At 36.5% G+C, this 24076-nt stretch overlaps 1 protein-coding gene across 1 annotated transcript; it reads right to left on the bottom strand.

Moving 5' to 3' along the window:
• Nucleotides 1-4194: 4194 nt before the first annotated feature.
• BTF3L4 (basic transcription factor 3 like 4) lies at nt 4195-23040 on the bottom strand. Its single transcript, XM_006200483.4, has 6 exons — nt 22923-23040; nt 19680-19746; nt 16280-16393; nt 6278-6479; nt 5363-5422; nt 4195-4650 (listed from the first exon to the last, which is right to left on the bottom strand). The coding sequence occupies exons 2-6, from the start codon at nt 19731-19733 to the stop codon at nt 4604-4606; spliced, it is 477 nt and encodes a 158-aa protein (XP_006200545.1). The 5' UTR covers nt 19734-19746; nt 22923-23040; the 3' UTR covers nt 4195-4603.
• Nucleotides 23041-24076: the final 1036 nt, after the last annotated feature.

The raw sequence follows: 24076 nt of genomic DNA on the forward strand, positions 1-24076 counted from the left end.
TACGACTGAGGTGGAGTCACCCTGAAAACATAGCTCTCTGGGCTTAAGCAGAATCTGTGGATGTAGTTTCAGAAGGGGTGTGAACTGGGCTGAATACACAACGTTGTACAGAAAACATAAAGGTGGGATGAATATCCTCTTTTTCTGTGATAGTCTGTAGCACTTATCTGGTCCATGGTATGATCTTTTATTTTTTGTTTGCTATTTTCTTAACTAACTACCTATCCATCTCTGAGCCCTCAGAGCACCTATCCAAGGATTCTCAACACCCATGCCCTGGAACAACATGATGCTGAAGTAAACAGTATTTGTGATTAGGTACACTTACCTACTGTTAGCTGATCTCTTAAACAGAGTTCGGAGAGGTATGCTGACAGTTTGATTTTTTTTTCTTTTTATTGTGGTTAAAATATATACAACATAAAAATTTACCATTTTAACTACTGAGTATACATTTCAGTGGCATTAAGTACATTTATGTTGTGCAGTTATCACCTATCCATTGCCAGAACTTTTTCATCATCTCAAACTGAAACTTTGTACTCACTAAAGTCAGTTCCTGAATATATATAAAAATTACAAATCCTACTTAAAAAAAAACCCTCAAACTTACTTTCTAAACCATCCTTAAAGTTTGATTTTCAGGCTAGTATTGAGTGATATTCGATAAGAATATCTGCCTAGAAGACACATACACATAATTTTCATTTCAAAAAATATTTGTTGAATGGTATGGGGTGATGTTTAGAATTTGAACTCTGGAATTTGATAGATCTAGATTAGAATTCTGGTTCCTACACCAATTAGTTGTATTGGCACTTCCCTAAACTGTTTTTGTTCCACTTTGAAGGTGAGATTATAACATCTGCCCCACTGGACTATTTGAGAGTTAAATGAGATAACTCTGTATTCAGTAGTTAAGTACTCAGTAAGTGTTAGTTTTATGATCATGAGTTGACTACATGTCATCATTATGCTAGATGTTAGGAATAAAGATGTATGACACACCATCTGCCAACAAGGTGCTCACGATCTAGATGGGTAAAGTATAAAGAAAATCAAGTAATCTCAGTATTGTACTATAGTAAAAATACATGCAAAAGAATGAAAGCTTGAAACAGAATGGTATGTTGGACACAAATGTAAGGCTATGACACGCTCAGGTATGAAATGTAGGTAGTTTGGCTCCTACATACTGGATGGATTGGAGCAAATGATTCATATACAAGATCAGTATGGAGGCTATGGTAATCTAGGCAAATTCTGTGTGGCAGAGCAATACAGTTTGAACAGGAGGATGGCAGTGTAGAATAGAGCCTTGCTGTGCCTAGAACCATAAGCTCTTTTTTGCCTTGGCTTGGAAGGTAACACACTTTAATAATTTTTCATCTTTACCTTAATCATTCAGTGGATGGTTCTAAGGAACCCTGTTTGACTCAGGGACGATTTACAGAGGAGGAAACAGAGGAGGCTCAGAGAGCAAGGCCATCATTGCCCTATTATAGGAGCACTAGTCACATTATATTCTATGAAAATGGCAACCCCTGGAACACAAAAAATATGAATGGTGACCCCTGGAGTTGTACACTACAGCAGCCCTACTGGAAAGCTTACAGCACGGTGGGTTATGGAACTGATCTCTGTCTAAAAACCTGTGCACTTCCTACTATTCCATATTATGTCCTATCATGATATTTATGGATATATAGCACTCTTAGGATCAAACAGTGAATTAAAACAAAGAAACAAGCACAACTAATACGGGTTTTCACAAGAACCTGGTAGGCTTATTAATTTAATGGAATCCCATAAACACTAGTTATTTAACAACAAATCAAGATGTTTGATGTATTCTTAAACCACTATTTAATAGGAAAAATAAGGGTAAAACAAATATAAGGGCCCAACTATTTACTCTGGGCTTCCCCCAAACAGATAAATGAGGAGCTTTATAAAAACTGAAAGGACTAACTACAAAAATTAAAACTATTAATTTTCTGCAGACATTTCTTGAATTAGCCTAAAATTTTAAGGTGAATTTTCCCAGAAAATTATTCTATAGTTATCTTGGCAGTAAATACATACCCTTAGTAAAAAATAAATATTTAGTAACTACTTCATATGTTAAAAAAAACTATATAATTCATATTTGCCAAGAACACTACAATTTACAAGTTTCAGCCACTCTTACCTATGCCAACTCACTCTGAATGCAGGAAGATTTCTTTGGGTTGAGTCAGGATCTTAATATGCTTTGTTCAGGAAAAGGGAAGGTATTAAAATACACAACAAAAAAGAATACTGGCTCATTGCACACAAGAGAGGTTAGCCATTAATAGTTGTTGTCAATAGGATAAAAGGAAATACTGACCAAAATTCCTCTTGACGAGTAAGTAAAATGTGGGTCAAAAATAAAAAAGAGGAAGAAATATATACATACAGTCTTTTTCGGGTATTGATAAAAAGACATCTCTGAAAAGATGATAAAATTGTCTCCTTGAGGATTTTCAGAAATGCAATTCACAGAACTGCAGCAGCAAAAGAAATGTTAAGATTTAGAAACATCTTATTTGACTGATGATAAATTTCAGTCACTAGGTGACCTGCCCAAGGTCATATAGTTAATGCTAGAATTTGGACTAGGACCCAAGTCTCCTGACTTCCAGATGAGTGCTTTTTTTCTTTTTCCCCCATTTGCTATACTACGTATTTCTAACATGTCCACAACCACTTGAACATGGTCCCTAACCACCCCCACAATGTGTTCTTTGGGAACAGAAGAATAGAATTCTAGACTATGTATATCATTTAAAGCTACTAATCTAACAATGGATGAAACATTATTTCCAAAAATGACTGGGCTGAAATTCATTTGGGGGCATGGTGTAGAGGGGAAATACAAAAGAAGGAAATTTCTGTAGACAAAAACGAAAGCACAAGAGGAAATATTATCCTCTTTTGTTATTTTATTACTGTTATTTTATTTTGTAGTTAAGTCCATATATTATATAAAACGTAACAGGAAAAATGAACAAATTTATAAAATAAACTGAGGTGTCTGGATGAAAAAAACACAAGAGCTTTGCCTTCGTGTCTATAGATCTCTCGATATGTTGTTGGTCTTGCACTTTAGGTATCAAATAAAGATATCTAGCTTTAAACAGAAGTTGATATGCTGCAAGGTTAAGCAATAGTCTGACGATGGGCCATGACAGATTTTCTAAATCTTATCCTGAAATATTGGCTATAACAAATGCTAATGTAACAAAATGCAAGCTTTTATCATCAGACAGCAAGAGGGAAGCTTCAATGAATGAATGCAACTTACCTCTAAGTCCTTTGAAAGGAGGTGAAAAAATAAATACTGTGTTTTACCAGTGTCCCCCCAAAGCATTACTCTAAGCATGCAGGAGGATGCTGTGACCAGCCACGATAGTAAGACCCAATCCAGAGGTAGGTTCAAGGCCAAGAGTAGGAGAGTGGTTGAAGAAATCCTCCTGGCGCCAGTACCATTTCCTAGAATGCCCATTTGTGCTGAGGAATGAGTCTATCTATGGCCTATTTTTTTCTGAATGAAAAGAACATTCCCAATTTCAACCTTGCTGCAAAAGAGGCATTTTTGTACTTGCTATTAATAACAGCTAGGATACAGGATAAGGCTGACATAAAATTATTTAGCAAGCACATGCTAGCTATTCCAGTTGAAATCTACCGAACTGTAAAATCAAAGGAATAAAAGTTGAAGATGGAACTTGTTGTTCCTCAAGATGCAGGAACAGTCTTACAAAAAGAGGGATTAGGCACTCACTTAACTCTATATGGAGAACATCCTTCTCAGGCTAGATGGAAGATGAGGAAGAGCATTACCAAGGATCTGATCAGGCCATTTGGAGATTAAAAGGAGAGAGAAAACAGCATTTAGGAAGAAAGCTAATAGAAGAAATTCTTCTGGGTCTGGCTAGGTATGTGAATCTAAGGCAACTGCACCAAAGATATGCTACCCATTATGCCAGCATGAAGGTGGTGGCAAAATATCTCAAGACATGTTGAACCCAGGAAAATATATGAAAAATATGTTAAACAAGCAAATTAAAACCAAACCTCCAAGGGTAAAATCTCCTCAGATTTGAAATCCAAGATACTCACTTGCATCATTGATACTCTATGCATCATTAGAAAAAAATAAAAAGTAACAAATGTAAAGATTTGTTTTATTTCTACTGGGGTAAGGAGGAGGATAAATAGAACTGTTTTCCAATTTGCTCTCCACTGAATACACACATACCCACACGCATACATACACATACACACACCAAAAATACCCAAACAAAAAACAAAACAAAAAAAACAAGAATCAAAAACCAAAACACCCTTAAACCACCAATACTTCGCATTTTGACCAAAAGAATAGATCCTGGGAGGAAGTGCAAAATGCAAAATCAAATGACCGAAAAATGCTGAACAAACAGCATTATTAATATACAAAATATTTATATTACTGAACTAGTAACAGTTGGTGTTCTCCATGTCTGTAAAACTTTGGAACCACATAGCTGATTTGTTAAATCTAGTCCATGCCAGCTTCCAAAAACCAGAAAAGATTTTAGTTAGCTTCATTCTTTGATGCCTCATCAAAATTTTCTACAAGATCTGGAAAAAAAAAAAAGTAAATGAATTAAAGATTAAAAGTAAATAAATGAAAGAAAAAAAGAGGTAAATGCAACTCCTAACTTCTAACCCCAATAAAAACAAAATTGTTGCTACTAGAATTAGCCTGAAAATACACAGGACAAGAGGGAAATGAACTCGTGGCATTTCACTAATAATACTTCATTTATCTGGGGGAGGGTATAACTCAAGTGATAGAGCGCATGCTTAGCAATGCATGAGGTCCTGGGTTCAATCCCGACAACCTCCTCTAAAAATAAATAAATAAACCTAATTACCTCCTCCCAACAAAAAAGAAAACAAACAAAAAACTAAAAAGTGAAACAAAACTTCATTTATCTATTTAAAACAGAAACCCTAAGGAAATATTAGTCCTTTTTTGCCTATGTAATCTACTAATGTGAATAGCATTTTCCTATGTCCATCATAATTCTCGCAGAAATGTTGTAACAGTAACTGCAAATTTATGGTCACAGTGATTCCAATTTAATAAATGCAGACAGCAGAGCTTTGTGAGACAATTTCTAAGTTCTAAATGGGAGGGCTTTTATTCTTTCATTAGATCATATCCACATCATTGTGAATCAACTTAAATTTACAAGCTCACCATCAACAAAAAACTGAAAAATCATCATGCAATAAATTAGAGAAAACAGGATGCTAAAAATCTTAAAACTAAAGAAATGTCACTTACCTGGAACATCATCATCCTCCTCATCAATGTCTTCTGGTTTTGGTGCTTTGCTATCCAACACTACAAAAAGTTTATGTTAAAATCAATCATTGAGAATGAAGACCTTTACCAAACACTTCACGTTTATCCTTTTTTCCTGTCTTATACATAGTTGTAGAAACAAATCTTACATAGTTGCTCAAGAAAAAGCTAAATATTGTCTAGTCTAATGCCATATGTTTATTTAATACTAAAATTAATAAAACTTTGACTTCATTAGATATACACTAAACATGTCTAGCAATTTCAATGGGCAGTGAAGGTAAAATTTACATCAAAATGGAATAATTCAGATGAGCTTAAGTTAAAAAAATTATAGTTAATTTATTCTCTAAATTCTAATATTCTCAATATTCAAGATTTTTTCCATCTCTTCTGGTGTAAAGGTATTTAATTATGTAGTATGAGCAGCACTGAAAATAATAGGCTCTGACTTTTAGAGATGACAAGACATATTTAAAACCAGGACTGCCTTGGATACTCAGAACTTAATGTTGCTGCATCTACTGTACAATCAACAGTATTAAACAAAAACAGAGTTCTGTGATAACACTACCTTCTTATTGCCATTAGTGAGAAGTGAATACCAAATTAAGTTTATAAAATGTGGCCTGCAGATCCTGGCACTTTCCTTTTAGGTAATTACCTCCCAATTCTCTATATTACTACCAAAATATATCCAAATATTTCAGTATTCTACACTGCATAATTATTAAAGAAACAAACTCACAATTTTATGAAGCATACAAGTAACATGATAAAAAGTAAAATTTACGTATAGGCAAATACTTCCAGTATAAAATAAAACACCATTTAAATCATTAGGTTCTTTAATTAATGTGGGGAGGGAAAGAGGCAATAAACTGAAATACCTACCTTGCCGAGGGAACTGTTCAGCTAACTTCCTAAGACTTGTTAAGCTGTCAGCACCAAGCTGACTTAATATTCCAGGAAGCATTTCTGTGATTGGTTTGGCTTCTGCATGGCCAGTAATTGCAAAGGTGTTAGCAGAAAGGGAAGCTTGGACTTTGGGATTGTTGAAATGAATAACTGTCCCATCATCTTTAATCATGTTCACCTGTATGATCATGGAAGAAAAATTTATTTCACATTTTTAGTACAACTAAAACAATATCTGTTTAAAAAACATTTTATCCAATTTTTTTTTAAACTTGTAATTATCTAAGCAGTGGATTTGGGTGGAAAAAATCCCAGCGACAAAGTAAAATGGTATAGATGGCACAAATTACTAGAATGGTCAAGAAATAGTCATTTTATTATAGAATCTAGATTTTAAATTCAAAGACTTCTACTATGAGAAAGAAGTTCATGCCCACATTAAAAAAAAAATGGAATTATCAGCCAAGAATTGGCTTCTTAGTGAAATTACCCATTATCTTTTTCAGTTTACACTATCAAACTAAATCGGTAGATATCATTTGGTGGGGTTAGCACCTTACTTGTGGGACAGGTTAAGGGGGTAATAATGTATGGTAAAAATAACCACTGAAAACCCATAAAGAACACTCAGAAATTTAATCAAGCAGCTGTTTCACTCCTTTGAATACTTAGTAAATTTACAAAAATTTTAATTTATTCTCATCATGTTAAGGATTTTGTCACTTACTCTAATTCTTAAATTACAACTTCTCAACAATCTTTAATAACCCTTGTAAACAACAAAGAAGTTCTCCCACCCACTTGTTTGGCCACCTGAACATTTATCAATTACTAGGAAACCTTTAAAAGCATCCTCATATTCTTTCTCTAGCTTTTACCAATATGAATTGACAATTTCAGATTTAATTTCATCCACTGCCTGGGACTCACTGAAAAGGAAGTTTGAACATGCGAGCACTATTTAAGATGTATTTTTCTCTCTCATTCTTTCTGTGTTTTAGTAGAGTTGAATTTGCATGTAAGTTAAATATGTAAATAATGTGATTCCACTATATAGTTGATTCCACTGGGTAAGTTACCTTGGTGGTAACATGCTTATTATATAAAAAGGTTAGGAGGGTTAACTCTTGGCTACTTTAGAAGCATTTCATGATCCATCCAAAAACTGCCCTTGTCACAATCAAGCAGAGATGCTGAGTGTTCTTCATGGTCAGTGGAAGTGGGCTTTTCTTCCTCAGAGGTGATCACCACCACTGATAGACAGCACCAGAAAGGAAGGGGAAGAAAGGGGCTTCTAAATTTCAGGCAAGACCTGGAACACAGAGAAAATAAAGGCAAATCCCCTAGAAAATTGTAACTAAACCCCACAAATAATTTTCCAAATTTTCTCTGACAAATACCACTACTTCAATTCTATACCCTTCCCTCTCTCAGTATTGTACTTAAGGTTCTATTAGGTATACTACACAAAGTAAGCATTCAATAATCCAGCTGTTCTGAACAAAAATCATCATAAGTTAAAATAATTTATATAATTTCAGAAAATGATAAACTATGTATTTCTGAAGATAATTATTGTTTAGGTAGAAATGTTTAATGGTAAAGTAGCTGAAAATCCAGGAGAGGAATGGCTTGAGAGGTGGGGGTGACACAGTGGATATGCAATGGGATGTTGCTCTGGATCTATCATAGAATCACATAATTTTATATGGGAAAAGAATAAAGATATGGTAGGACTATATTTTCTAAATCAAGACCAAATCACCTAATTTAATAAAGGACTTCTACAAAACTTCCAGGTGTGAAGAGAGTCTCAGATATCGGAATTTGATATATTTTTTATTTACAAACATTAAAGTCACAAGAAATTTGAAATCAATACTGTTCCCAAAAAGGCAGGCCATATATTTGTTGAACTTAGAGGTCTTCTAGTTCAAATCTCTTGTTAAAGAAATAAATACTAAAGATAAGAGCTCTTACTTGAGCAACACACCCGAGGAAAAATAGCTGGTTATACATGAATCTAGAACTTGAACCTGGGTTTCCCAACTTCATTTAGATTCCTTCCTACGATGTCATTCTCATTCTTTTTTTCAGTTTTTTTTTCCCCTAATGGAGGGACTGGGGAACCAGGACCTTGTGCACGCTAAGCATGTGCTCCACCACTGAGCTGTACCCACCCCCCTCATTCTCATTCTTACAACACTTATTTGCTTATAAAAATTCAATTCTGTGGCCCCATAAAAGCTGTCAGGGAATTATTTACCTCAAAACATAGGCTAAATGGAGGAAGCAAAAGAAAAACAGCAGATACTATGAACAATATATATCTTACTGGCAACAAAATGAGTAAGAGGCTAACATAGGGCCAAAAAGAATAAACAAGTTTATGAATTTTCCTTCTGTTCAAGCTTCTTTTCCAAAGACTGAATGTTAAGTCATATATCACATCCTGATGTAAGTCTTTGTAGTTTGAAATATGTTATTTGAGTTTAGTATGAAAAGCAATATGATTTGTATCTCAGACCGTGAAATAGAAATAAATTTATTAATGGTTGTTTCAAACAGGGTTGTATAAAAGATGTAGCTTCAAGAATAGAAAGGTCTAGAAATGGGTGGAGGGTTTAGTTAATTTTCGAATAGAGAGAATGAAATACTAGAAGTTAAAAAGTCCAGAATATTTTGTTTCTAACATTCCTTCCCCTCTACTGAGCAAATGACATGGTTATATAAAGCTCCTAGACACAGGCTATTAGAAACTATCAAAGGATTAATTGTTGGGCTGATCAAGATCAGTCAGACACTTCCCAACCCTTTTAGAGACAAAAAAGAAGGGATAAGGAAGTCATTAAATTCACATAGAAAACTGTATGCATTTCATATGAAAGCTTCACTTCTTCCAGTAATTATACTGCTGTTTGGTCTACCTAAGTCATATACAATCTATATACAGTATAGAGACAAGGAACAGACAAATAAAGACTATTAAACTAGCTACTACACCAGCACTCAGGTTCCTTTTTCAAATGATCAAATATCCCCTTCTTATCCAAATGTTTTTTCCACTTAACAGGTAGCTGAAGGTAAAGGATGTTTCTTGAGCTACAGAGGACGAGGCAGTCCTCCTGCAGATGCCCCTGTTCTTATTTTTTACTCTAACAATACTGGCATGTCTTGTAGTTACCAGAAAATACTCTGTCCTCTCTCCCATGCATAGTGCACTTACATATGCTGTTTTCACTGTTTAAAAGAACTTTTTTCTGCTTCTCCACATAGCAAGTTCCCATTTATCAAAGACTTGGGTCAGATGCTTCTCTGTTTTAAAATTTAAGGTGGTTTATGCACCTTCTGCACTTCATGGATACTACAATTATACAGAATTATCTTGCAGTATAATTGTTTCCAATCTTTGACCTTACCATAAGGTGAACACCTTGAGATCAGAGGCCATTGCCTTACTAGACATAGTATTCCAAGTATCAGCACATAATAGTCACTCTAATTTGCTGAATAATAAGACACCTCCTGTATAGTTTATTCTAAAATCATGGATGCTGTCTGACCTCAATTTCCCAAATGCTAGAGGGATCACCTTAAGGTTTAGAAAAAACACTAGCTCTGCCCTAAGGAAGACGTCCAGAACCTTCTGGGCTATCTCTTTGGCCTGACTTTTCCTATCATTCTTACCTTGCAGAATCAGCCCGACTGCCCTGTAGAATTCAGGGCCACTTTACGTCATTCCTGGCAACTGCTGGGTGGCCTGATTATGCTACTATCAACACCTTAACAACCTCTGCCCTTGCTAGCCTTTGAATAGGGTGCATATCATTAACCACAGCAGCTTTCTATCTGGTAAATCTGATGCTTGCTTTGTTCCTATATAATAAGTTTTCATGGCTACATGAAGCTCACAATGTTACACTTGACTCCATAGCTCTTGTTGGTAACTGTCCTCTCAATTCAGAGAGGAGGTTTAAGTTCTTCTGCTATGTGATTTTTTTTGTATCTAAGTCCCCACTAAGCCAGTCAGCTGAAGTTCATAATTGACAGTTGTCTTAAAATCAAGTTTAATTGCCACTCCTTCCTGTATGTAGTGGCACTTAAAATGTTTATCAGGAAATTAATCTTTTATTGCCTTCCTCCTATATTTTAATGGGACTAAATAATAGACATGTTAAGAATAAAGCATATAAGTGTCTGGGTTTTGTGAGGCTAAGGGATGTCACATTTTGAGGCTTGTGGCCTTTGCACAGTCAGTATCTTTCACATTCAATCCTTCTAAGCTCAGCACCTGCTTATTTCCAAAGGCTAGTATGAAGCATAACTTACTATTGTTGATGTGAGTGAAAGCTAACAGCTGTCATTAGACTATATGATATGCGGGAATTATTTTCTCTTGTGCTACGGTGGCAAGAGTCTGATGAGATGGATTCTCTACAGCTATGCTGTAGATACTGTAAAATGGCATACCCTCTCTGAAAAGCAATTTGGCAATATGGATGAAGAGTTCTAAAAATGTTCATGATCTTCCAGCCAGTAACTCCACTTCCAAGAATCTATCTGAAGGAAATCAGAGATGAAGATAAGTATTTATGTATATAAAAGTCCAACATGTGACTCTTTTAGTATCAAAGCATTATAATGTATAATACATAAAGAAATGTTAAATTATAGTATATTCATACTATATTTGGATTGATGATTAAGAAGAGTTTTTTTTAATGATATGAAACAATTTTTATAAAAAAATGCTACTTGGGAAAAGAAGGATTCTAAAAATTGTACATCTAGCTGTACTCTCAGATACATTAAATATATACACATATAAAGATGGGAAAGAAATACAAGACTAATAGTAGTTATTTCTGGATAGTGGAATTGAATGTTAATACCCTTTTCATATTTTCGGTGTGCTCCTAACTTTCTATGATGGCAATGTATTTTTATGTTGGAGGGAAAGCTATTTTTAAAACAAAAGATGTTTATCAATAGACAAATGGATAAAATGCGCAATTACCTTTACAATGAAATATTATTTAGCTATAAAAGGAATGCCGTTCTGATACATGCTAAATAAACATGGATGAACCTTGAAAACACCATGCTAAGTAAAGTAAGCCAGACATGAAAAGACAACTATTACATGATTCCACTTATATGAAATATTTACAACAGGCAAATCCAGAGAGACAGAAAGTAGGTTAGAGAGTATCAAGGGCTGGGGGAGAGGGAGATGGGGAATTATTGCTTAATGGGTATAGAGTTTCTATTTGGGATGATGAAAAATTTTGGAAATAATGGTAGTGGTTGCACAACACTGTGAGTGTAATTAATGCCACTGAACTGTATAATTAAAAATGTGTAAAATGGTAAGTTTTATGTTTATTTTACTACAATTAAAAAATAGCAAAAAAAAAAAGCCAAAAAAGCATGAAATTAAAAGAAAGTAAGACTGCTGTGTAATAATAAGGTGAATGGGACATAGTGCTTCCCTTTTACTCTTTTGTACTCAAGAGTTGTCCACCCATTGGCATCTGAGGCTCTAGCTTAGCTGAAGGAAGAAGGAATCATGGTAAAGGTCAACCAATAACTTTAGGTTCTCCTTCTGCACAAGTGGTTCAGGAAAAATAAGAACCAAGAAGAGGAAAATATAAACAGTAAAACTTATATGTACAATTACAAAATTTAAATTCCCAGCCCCAAGCTTTCTCCTGAGCTACAGCTCTCTATAGCTGACTTCTTTGCAGAAAATTACACCTAGAATAATCAATATCTCCTAAATGTAACAGGTTCCAAACATTCATCATGGGAGTCAGCATGCTGCAGACTATAAATGATGAATTAACATAGTTCTGCTGTCAAGATTCTTATAATCTGCTGCAGACAGACTACTTGGTTAATACGTAATCATATCCCACAATATGAGGTTATAATAATAAATGTATTATAGCGGAACAATTTAAGCTAAGAGCAGTGGAAATACAGAGAAAGCATTGATTAACGACCCCTGAAAAGACAGGGAAGGTTTCACATGGACAGAATTATACCTTAGTCAAGACAGAAGCTGTCCTCTGAATATAATACTAAAACTCAACAAAGCAACTAGACCAACTGAATCAGAGATTCAGATTTCTAGTGCCATTTCTTAGCAAATAAATCTGATACATCAATTGTCTCTGGGAAATAAAACAAATCCTATTACTGATAGATTTATGTTATCAGGAGAAGAAAGGTGACAACATGGTCACCATATTCAATGAGATTACCAAGTAAGAAGCACATCCAAATATCTTTAAATGTCACAAAATGTAAGACATTTTCAGAAATTTAGTTCTGGATTACACTGTCAAAGTTCACTTACGAATTCGTTCCTAAAACTTGGTTATTTACTTGGATTTTTTTTTTTTTTTTGTATGAAACAGTCTCTGACAGTCCCTGGCCCCTTGCTTTTTGATAGCTTTGGACTTCTACATTTTTGGTGACATGTAAAAGAAATCTATGTATGATTAAATTTATTACACCAAATCAACAAACTAATGAATACAGGAAAGACGAGGGAAGCCTGTTTTAATCCAAACAGTCCTTTAGTTTTTAAAGTTTCTGAAGAGGATGTAAATTAAACTTTAGGAGGGGGAAAAAAATCACCAATATTGACAACTTAGAAAGCAAGATTTGAATTTTACTTGACAAAAATGCATTCAATGAGTTTTTGAAACCCACCATTGATCTCCCTGCTCCAGCCCACTAAACCGAACACTTTCTACTGGTTTGGTATTTTGAAGGTCAAAGTACAGAAAACATGGTAATATTATTTTTGTTTTACAACAATGTTGTAATGGTATCTTCTCTTCTCAGAAGTTTCTATCTGCTTTCCTCACACCGCCAAAAAACAAAAAAAAAGTATGTTCCACAGATTAAGCACTTTGAAAAATGTTTAAAACATTCCAAATTAAAAATAACAAAATTGTAATGAATGTGTTTCTTCTATTTTAAGACATGTGTTTTCATATCAATGTTTCTGAAACTGCACATTTTCATGTATACATTTAATGCAGCAGTGTTTTTCCTCCAAGAAGTTGTTCTTAAACCAAGTGTGTCTCATTTTCTTTAAAAAAAAAAAATGAAAAAAATTCTGCTTTAATTACAGTAGCAAAAAACATGTTTGAGGCAAGCCAGATTATACATAGTATAGTAGATATCCCTAAACAAATTTTAGCCCTGCAAAGTGTTATATAAAGTACAAATATCTTGGTTCACAAAAAACCAATTTTAGAAAAAGGGAAAAAAGAAAAAGTAAAATATTCAGAAATTTTACAGCTATTACTTTACATTGTTAATTCTCTTTATGCATATTTCTTCTGTACAACTAGCCTATGGGGGTTGGTAGATAACAAACACAGATACATATATACACACACAGACAAGCGGGTAGGGATGCAACAAGAGTGTGTACATGTCTATTATGGACTAGTAATTTTCTGTGTGATGTTTTGGAGTTAAGACTCCTCAAATAGAATTGCACTGGCAATAACAACAAAAAGGAATTAACAATATAGTTTAATAAAGACAATAATAAAAATTAAATACGCAGCATAATGGAGGCATATAGGAAAGGCATCTAACCCTTCTTTGCACAAATGTGTATGTGTGCTACCAGGAAGGCTTCTGGGAAGCCTTAACCTGCATTAAAACCTGAACCAGCAATGTGCTTGGAAATACTGATGGGATTTTTTTTATCCATAATGGTGTAAGTAATCATTGGTAGGTGCTCAATAATGCAGGATATAAGGCAGGAATTGTTCCTTTCTTTTGTGGGAGTTTGAGGGACTGGAGAGGAAGGAGGGGGCAGAAGGAGAGAAAAAGGTCAAGAGTGGGTATAAGTAAGTATGACTGAAAAAGATGAAAGCAGGATAAATTAATGAATAAAATGAACTCTGGTTTTAACACACCTTAATTCAAATCTGGAATCCAGCTCTTACTATGTGGTGATCTCGGGCAGGTACCTAACTCTCTAAGTCTCAGCTTTCTTACTGATAACCAACAACAACCAACTCAAAGGGATACTGTGAAGCTGAAATGGAATAATACATATTTGTTTATCTGTCTAGCTGTCTAATTAGTTTCCCTACTAGACTGTAAGCTGCAAAGAACAGAGACTATGAATAATATCTTATGCCTAGCAAAATGCTTGACACATAGTAGATGTTCACTACCATTAAATACTTATGACAATTTCAACTATAAAAATATCTCAGCACAGCATTATAACAAGTTTGATTATATTCTGAAGAGATCAAAGACTGCTAACTGACTGGTTCCCTATTTCATTATAAAACATTTGTAAATGTTTTATACCCTACCATTAAAAGCTACCCTACCATTAAAAGCTTCATGAATTATATGAACCATAGAGTTTTCCAAATCTGAACAAAAACAAACATTTAGAAAAATATGCCCTTGTAGATATTACATAGTTAAATCTATACTTCAAGGAGGTGTAAATATCTTTTCCTCTCTCTAAAGAATTGTTTTCAACAAAGGGTGATTTCAACCCAGAGGACATACAACAATGTCTGGAGACATTTTTGGTTGTCATAACTGGGGACCTAGTGGGTAGAATCCAGTGATGCTGTCAAACATCCTACAACGCACAGGACAGTTTCCACCACAAAGAATTATCTGGTTCAAAATGGCAATATTGTCGAGGCGGGGTTGGGAGTGAACCGAGTCAGACATTAGAAAGGTAGGCAAAGATATAAGTCTGCCTGAGCACTTAAACATAGGTTAGGTTTAATATTATCAGAGTTTATGTCCATTATTGCAACTTATTTTTTTTTAACAGGTGTAATTTTTAAAGAGAGGCTTAGATTTGTTTTTTCTTAAATATACCCCAGATGCGAACTTTCTGAAAATTATTTTAGGTCAATGAAAATATATAAAAGCTTTCAATAGTTTAGGGGAAAAAGGCATTTAAAATGTTTAATTTCAAGACTTGCAAATGAAGTTCTAATCTTTATCAGAGTAAAAATACAGCTACATTAAGCTGAAATGAAAAAAGATACATGTAGCTTACATTTCCTACTATTTTATCAGTATACTGATTTTGAAAATGCAAAGCAGATTGTAATGATGTGTTTATTCATTCATATATGCATGGTGGGAGGAACATGTGGCACTTTGCCATTTCACTGTCTTTTCTTTGGTAATCTATTTCTTTATTAGTGATCTCCGCCTCCACACTGCTTCTGATCTATGTTGTACAGCACTTGTGCATTAATAATCTACTAAAAACTGTGAGGTGGTACCACATATAGTAACGATATAATGAAATCTAACTAATGGCAGTGAAAATTTAAACTTTGGTTACTATCAGAATCATCAAGAAGTGGATCTAGATGGTAACAGATCACAAATAGTTGATGTTATTATAATTTTTCTTGAGTATCTTTTGAAATAACATCAATGTTTGGCTTCAGATTTGAGAATAGTAGTATCATCAAAATATAATAAAATAATTTTAAAATTTAATGAATTATTTTTGAAAGAGGTCTAATAAGATATCCAATTCATGTAAAGCCACTGCTAGAGCTTCTTGGCTGAAGAATAATTTGAGACTTTGTAGAGTAGAAAAGTGCTCTTACGGGAAAAAAGTTCACTTTATTTGAAGAAATCTTGGGGTTTATTTCTGTATTAGAAAAAAAACTTATTTTACATTAAAATTCAAGAGCAGTTCTATAACTTTATCATATATGCAAATATTTTGAGTATGAAAAGTATAATGAATTCCTTAATTGTATACTAAAATCATTTTTTGACAATCATCCAATTTCATACAATAAGCAAATTCAATAGCTACCGTCCTACACAAAGACAATACCAGATTCTTCTAAGCTGATATTTTACATTTTAAAGTGTAGATAATTATTTGTGAATGTGCTATTTGCCCACATAACTTAACAATTTACAAAGTGATCATACCTCTTCAATACCAGCTATATTATTCACAGCCAGCTTTTTTAGAGAACTCTGCAGTTTTTTGTCATCAGCTGTAGCTGTTCTATGTACCACCTTCTTCTTTCTGCGAGCTGTACCCTGAAAGGTATCCAAACAGAAGTGTCAGCATGCTATGCATCTAGCAACTGCAATCATGTCTTCCTCTCCACAATATTCTAAGTAAAACCCACATAAGAAACTGCTGACTTAATAGTAATGATTAATAAGACTAGTTGTGATCGTCAGCCTAACTCAGATTTTTAAGGTCAGTTTCTAGCCAATTCTCCTTATTCTTTCCAATATTCAGCCTTGATGTTTTAAAACATTATGTTTCAAAAAATTTTTATAATAAAAAATATTTTACAACTTCAAGACAATTTAGTGTACTTTCAAACATTATAAGGCACGCTTTTTTAACAGTACCTGCTACCTTCTGACAAAGTCTACAGATACCCTGTAACTTTGAACACTAGGACATAATTAAGAATCAAATGCCTATTATGTGAGTGGTCTAGAGTCCTAGAACCCAGGAATGAAAAATATCAAGTTCTTACTTCAAGGAGTATACAGGACAGTGGGAAGGAAAAATCAATAAATTATAAACAAATTAGATCATTTCAAATAGGATAAGGGTATTAAGGAAAAACAAAACAAAACCAAACCAGAGTGGTAAGAATATCAGGTAGGGGCAAAGCAACACTTTATTAGAATGTTCAGGGAAGGCCCCTCTGGAGAGGTGACCCATATGAGCTGAGACCCATGGGAAGATCTAGGGTAAGAGTGACCCAAGCAGAAACAAGAGTGAATCTGTGGTTTCTAGAGAAAGCAGGCAGGATGGCTAGAGCAGAGTAAACAATGGGAAAGGAGGAGGAAAATGAAATCAGAAAGATGAGCAAGGTCCAGATCACATAACCTAAAATGCCATGGGCAGGAGCTGGGCTTCATTCCAATTGCAATAGGAAGCCATTGGACGGTGTTAAGCATAAGAATGACTTGATTTGATTTATGATGTTAAAAGATGACTGAGGCTGCTGTGGAAAATGAACTATAATGCGGTCAATCAGGAAGCTACTGTAGCAGTCCTGATGAGAGATGAGGTTGTGGCAGTGGAGATGGTGAGAGCTCAGACTGTCAGAAGAACCAACAGGACTTGCTGATGGATTGGATGTGAAATATGAGGAAAAAAGGAATCTAGATGTTTACAGTTTTGACCTGAGAAAATAGGTTGAAAACTGGACTATTTACTGAGACATGAAAAGCTCATTTCTAAATGGATACTTTTAAACTCTGAAACACATTTTTCCTTTTAAAAACTATTTAAAATACTGGATTAAATTCCTGGGCCAAGTTACAAAAATCTAAACTAGAGCAGAGCTGAAACACTACCAAAAGCAGCCTATGTCTTGAGGGCTAAATCCTTCTGAGACCTGGAGGAGTAAGTGGAAAGGAAAGGTTTCAATCTCTGGGTAGCTCTGGCAGTATTACTCAGGGAATCAGCCTTATAGAGGGTAGGCAGGAACCTCAGTCTTCAGTAGCTCTGGTGGAAGTGGAAGAGAGTTCTGTAGTAGCAGCAGAGGTTGTGATGAAATTCAGTTGCTGAAGGATGGACTAAGAGTGACTACTTACATATATGGCCACTTATTTGTAAAGTGTTCCTGACTCAGGGATAGCTCAATTGCTTGCTGAATACTTCAACTCAAATGATCCTCAGGCACCTCAAAATAAACTGTTCTTTCTATATTTCCCAAGTTTTGTAGCTGGTGGTACCACCATTTACCCAGACTCTAAGACCAGAAATTTGGGAGTCATCCCAGACTCCTCTCTCTCTCTCCTTCACCCTCTATATTCTAACAGTCAATAAGTTGTGTCAAATCCAATCCCTAAATTTGTGTCTCATATACTACAGTAGCTTATTGTTTTCCTCTATGCCAAACTTCTCTTTCATTTTCCACAATGCCAGCAGCTACCTTTCTAAAATGACTGTTAACTAAAATGACTCTAAACTCTAGCTGTACCAAATTAAAGTAAGTCTTTCCACTAAGCACCATGTTATCTGAGCATCCTATATGTCTCTGCATGTGTGCAAATGATAATTCCCCCTTCACCCAACCCACTTATTCTCACCCTTGTTCTTGTTTGTTCTTCAAATCTCAGCTCAGTGATGACTTCCGTGTCTCTCCTAAGCAGGAGCACCTTGTACTTCATTTCACCGTTTACTATTCTGTAGTGTAATTGTGGGCATTTCTCTCTTCCAAGTTGAACTGTGTCAAGAGTGGGAAACCTTGATGTATTTACCTAATATGTACTTGGCCCATAGTAAAACTAGTTAAATAAATGAATACGCCAACCATCTGGTTTACAATGTGTAACAGTGAAGTGCTGTATCAAGCTCTTCCAGGTATATTTGATGGTGTTGGAATACCCTAGCTTTTGCATTGGTATATTACATTACACTTGATGCTACAATGTGACTAGTACTTTGGTTACATGAATGTGTTAATATGACTCCAGAGTCATACAACTATATCACTAGGACAGAAGGATAAAGTACTAGTTATTTCTTCCCTTTCCTCTCTCCTGCCCCCCATCTCCAGGAGCTGTGGTAAATGAAAGAGTGGGGCTGCTACAGTGACCGCCCTAGCCCCTCCCCAGGTCTGAGGTAAGTACTGTTCTCGCTTCCCTCTTACAAAGATCGTATTGGGCAGAGGTAACGGTAGACTATTCTCCTTGAACCTGGAGCAGAAGCTGAGGGAATCAAAGCTTTCCAATTTTCAGAACTAGCTCTTTCTTAGGCTTCAAAGTACACAAAATAAAAATGCTTACGTTCATATTCACCAACACAGAAAAACAGGTAGGAATGTGGGAGGAAAATCTAGCAATGAACAAATGGACCATCAGCTTGAACACCTCCAGTTGTACACAGGAGTAGGGGTATCCCGTCAAGATAAGGCAACCTCACTATCTGGGATGCCCTGCAGGTGAGCCTAACATGATAGCAACTGTCATTTATTAAGTGTCTAGTCTGTTCCAAACACTATGTTAGGTGTTTTACACAAATTACTCTTACCTTTAGAAGCATTTTATGTAGGACCATTTCCATTTTGCAATGGGAAAATCGAAGCGTAACAAGGCTGGTTAACTTGTTCATGTCATATAACTACTAGATGTTAAGAGGCTTCAAGGTGGCTATTTTAATTGCACCATCAGAGAGAGAAGTCTTCTAGTTACCTATTTTTGATCTAGACAAGTTATTTTCAAATTGGAATGTGGTTTGATCTTGATTATTTAAAAAAGATTTTAGATTTTCAGCAACCACAAATCCAAAATAGTAATGCTATCTGGTAATAACACATTCTCCTATCAATTTTTCTTATGCCACACTCACCTTGCCCCCTATCCGGACCTGAGCCTGAAGTTTGGCTAACTTTTCTTGATTCATGCTGTTGGTAAATCTAGGGGGGAAAAATAAATTTGTTAAAGTCACTGTTTTATTTATCAAAACAAAATAACTGAAAAAAAAAACCAAAATAACTGTTTATACAACAGTACCTTCGTTCATTGAACCTGTATTATACATCACGACCATGATCATATTGCTATATTTTTAAAAACTATTAATAACTTGTTCTAGCTTCATAAACCAGATATTAAAAGAACCAAAATTAAACAATACCAAGAGGAAGCTGAATACACAAACAGAAAATAGAAAGGGATTCAAAGTTACCTATTTGAAGATCTCTCCTTAAAAGCATGATTCAGTACTTTGACATTCAATAAAACCTAACCAATTATAAAACTTCTGTAGGCAAGCTGGTGTTTTTCCCCCAAAGATTTTTACCGCAGAGAGTTATTACCACATTAGCACAACCTTTAAGTATACCTTTTTCACCCAAATCACATTCTGTATTTCTTATCAACGATAAATAGAAGACAAATTTAAAAAAATAAAGAAAGAAAAGAAAAAGGAGAAAAAGCTGGACAAAGAAGAATCACGTCCTCTGTTCAAGGTCAGCTGGTATGTTAATAATAGGAAACGAGAACCAGATTTTCAGACATTCAGAGCTCTTGCAGCACTTTCCATAAAGTTCATTCAGTACCGTGCACTGATACAGTATGTCGTACTTGTCAAGATATTCTTGCATACAAGTTTAACACCTCCCTGCACAATTTGACAAAAACCCATCTCTGCTACATTAATACTAAATTTGGGAAGGAGGGGAGGAGACTCTTAAAAATAAATTTTAAAGACAAATCTTGATTCTGAAAACTCTTAAGACCATTAGAAAGTTATGAATCCTAGTCTGGTCAGTGATATTCCTACCAAGGAAAAAAAATTCTTAAGTTTACAATGGGTCATAAAATTCCACACTATATAAACAAACAAAAGCCAATGTTAAAAGTCTTGTTTTACTTGTTCTGTAGATCAACAGATCGACAAATGATCAACAGATCATTGGAGAGGGAATAAAGGATAGGCTGTTATCAAAACTGGCCAATTCTCTAAACTCTTTATCATCATCATCATTCAGGTGAAAAACAAGTGTTCTTCATTTCCGAGATGAAAGAGAATCAAAGATTATATAAGTACTAACCATTCTGTATTCTGACACTGTACTTACACACTAACCTGTATATCTCTCTGCTTTAAGGCCAAAGTCTAGTTCCCAAATAACATTTAGAATTTATGGTTCCTCAATCTTTACTGAGCACTGTATCACAATGCTCAAGCAGCTAAAACACTTTTATAGGAGGAAGTGTGGTAAGAGTACAAAACCAGGAGGCTTAGGTGTGTGCCAATCTCAGTTCTGCCATAGACTTAAATCTGCTGATGTAAATCCCAATCTCTATACTCAATATCCATGGAAAAGGATCGATATTCACTTTTCTCAATGTAATGGAGCCAACGAAGGTGTTGTGAACAAAGAGCTTAAGGAATTTTTTTTTTTTTACAAAGAAAGGGGGTAAGTGAAAATATTAGAACCAGACACACGGTGAAAATTTTGGGACTCCTCTGCATTTCAAAGTACAATTCTCAACAGAAGAGATGGAAAATAAGATAAAGAGTCCTGACTTATTTGAAACAAAGCAAGAACAAAATTAACTCTATATCAATGTGTAGACAAGAAAGAACAGATTCCATCCTAGGTAATCAGGACAATAGAAAACTTGTTCCCAAGAAGTATCTCAGAAAAAAAGAATTTTAGGGAGGCTGGAAGCTCAAGATTGGTAGGAGAGGAAGAAGGGTAGTCCTTTGTCTACAAGCAGGTTGGGGTGTGTGGAATTCAAGAAGGAAAGTGGACTGACTCAGTCTATGAGAGAAGAGATGTCAAGCTCAGAATCTGGACTAGACCTCAAAGATCACCTGCTTTAACTCCCTGTTCCTCAATCAACCTTTACTGTATTGTACCCATTATTCCTGTCTTGTATGTGAGGCCATCACAAATACTTGCAAGCAGCAGGGTATAAATCATAAATAAATAAAACAACTCACCTCCCTTCCAATTTAATAGATTTGGAAATAAGGGCCCAAAAGGGAGAAGTAACTTCCTAAGGCCATGTGATTAGAGTTCTTCCTTGGAGATCCTAGGATCTTTTAGCCCTTTCCTCAAGGATTCAAGACAGTGTAAATAATGAGGTTATAATCAATATTTATTGAGTGCCTAAGATCCAAGTATTATGGTAGGCGCTTTCAAATATATCATGTTTACACAGAGATAAAATAATTTCCATCTTTAATCCTGACTTTTTATTATGTGGGGTTACTCTAAGAGAGGCACAGACTTTGGAATCAGAAGGATCAAGGTTCTAACTCTTCGGGCTTCAGAAAGGCATTTTACTTCCCTGAACTTGTATTCCTTCCGTATTAGAAAAAGTAACACTACGTACTTGACAGAGTTGATTTAAGAGTTAAGGATTAAGTTACCAAGCACAGGGTATGGCTCACAGCAGATACTCCAAAACTGGTAACTATTGTTACCACTCCCCAAGGGACAGATACGGGCTAGTGAAAGAACGTGGGAACGGAAGTTGAAACCGCCATTCACTAGGTGTGTAACACTGCCTGTCGGTCAGTCAAGTTCCTGACAGCCTACTATGCATCAGGCCGTGGGATGGAGCTATACAGATGGGCAAGACAACGTCTCAGAGAGGGTGGCCAACTTGTAAACACGTACTGTCATTAGAAGGTGCAGAGCGCTGCAAGGGAATTCGGTCTCCAGCGCTTGGGGGCGGGACTAACCTCAGTTTCCCTATCTGTAGAGTGGAAGGATCAAATGAGATGACAGCAGAGAGGGTGTATAAAGCTCAAAGCTCACAGCATTATTGTTGTGAATAATGAAGAGTAACAGGACATAGGTGGGGGACCACCTGCCTCCTGGGACTGAATCTGGGCGGCAACAGCGCGGGCCAGCTCGCCCCCACAGAAAGCGCTGGTGCTGGGGACCTTCCCTCAGGTGCCGACCCCCAGCTGCGCCGCCGGTAACCGACAGGCCAAGCCTCCGCCCCCACTCGGTGCGCCACGGCGGAAGTGGCAGCCCGAGCGGTCGGCGGGTGTCGGAAGAAGAGGGCGGGGGGAGACCGTGCGCAGCGGCCTATGGCCGTGGAGTGGCGGGACCGCCGGGGGTCTCACCTGAAGCAGGGAGGGTCCTCCAACACCAGCACGCGGCAAGAGCAAGATGGCTGCCTCAGTCGAGACAGAGAAAGACGAAGGCGGCCGCGGCGGCGGGAGTGGGACCCACGTGACACATCCGGCCCCGCCTCTCTCACCAGAGCAGCCTATCCGGAGAGCACATAAACGAACTACGAAGCCCAGGCTGCTCTGCGCCTCCCAATAGAAAAGCGGCAGGTGCAGGTGGCCGCGCTGCTTTCTGGAGTTTGCAGTCTTCTGAGCGTTCCATTGTGTCCGTGCTTGCTGTTCGTAGGGACCCTAAGAAAAGGGCGGTGTGTATTTGTTTGGGTGTTACTTTTGTCCGATGTCTTTCACTACGCATTTAAGACGCACTGTCAGACTTAATTAGTGCGGACTCACTAGTGTGGAGATTCAATTAGTCTCCACTCAGGAAAGACGGGAAAATTTGACCTGTTTGTTACGCATCGGAGAGGAAAATTGAGGAGAAACACTTAACCCACAAAGTTTAAAAACAACAAAAACAGACTCAACCAGAAGAAGCTTTACATTTTAAGTGCCTGCAGTGACTTGTCCTGGTGCCCTTCAGGGTCAATTTTGCAGTAAGAGATCCTAAGTTTGGTTTTCTCAGAGCTTGCATCAGTTGGTTGCATCATCCCTGAGTGGAAGAATTGTGGTTACGAGGTAAAATAAGGTCCAGCGCTTCTTCTCCAGCAGGAAGGGGCATTCTTGCAAGCAGGAGACTATGCACCGCAGAACAGGATTGCCGGGTCTCCTAGAGACCTGATCAGGAACCTAAGAATGAGATCTGGTTGTCTAGTCTATTTTTAATTTGCGAAGGGGGAAGGAGGACCCGAAGCCAATGGGCAACTTGCCCAATGTTGGGATCGGCTGACTTCACGGATCAATAATTTGCATAGTGAATATTAAATGTCGTGGTTCTTGGGGGGAGGGGCTATCCTGCAGGCGGACTCAACCAGCAACGGTTCTCCCGAGCCTCCTGCCCCACTCCCCATTATCTCGGCTCATCTTTTCCCTCTTGGTCCTCGGACTGAATGTCCAGAACCAAAGCAACTAGCGCTCGACAGCAACTCCTGAAATCTACGTGACCTGCACCTTTAAACTCACTCGGTCCCAAACCGGACCCCGGAGGCACC

Source organism: Vicugna pacos, chromosome 13 (genome assembly GCF_048564905.1).
Source record: "Vicugna pacos chromosome 13, VicPac4, whole genome shotgun sequence".
Classification (NCBI taxonomy): domain Eukaryota; kingdom Metazoa; phylum Chordata; class Mammalia; order Artiodactyla; family Camelidae; genus Vicugna; species Vicugna pacos.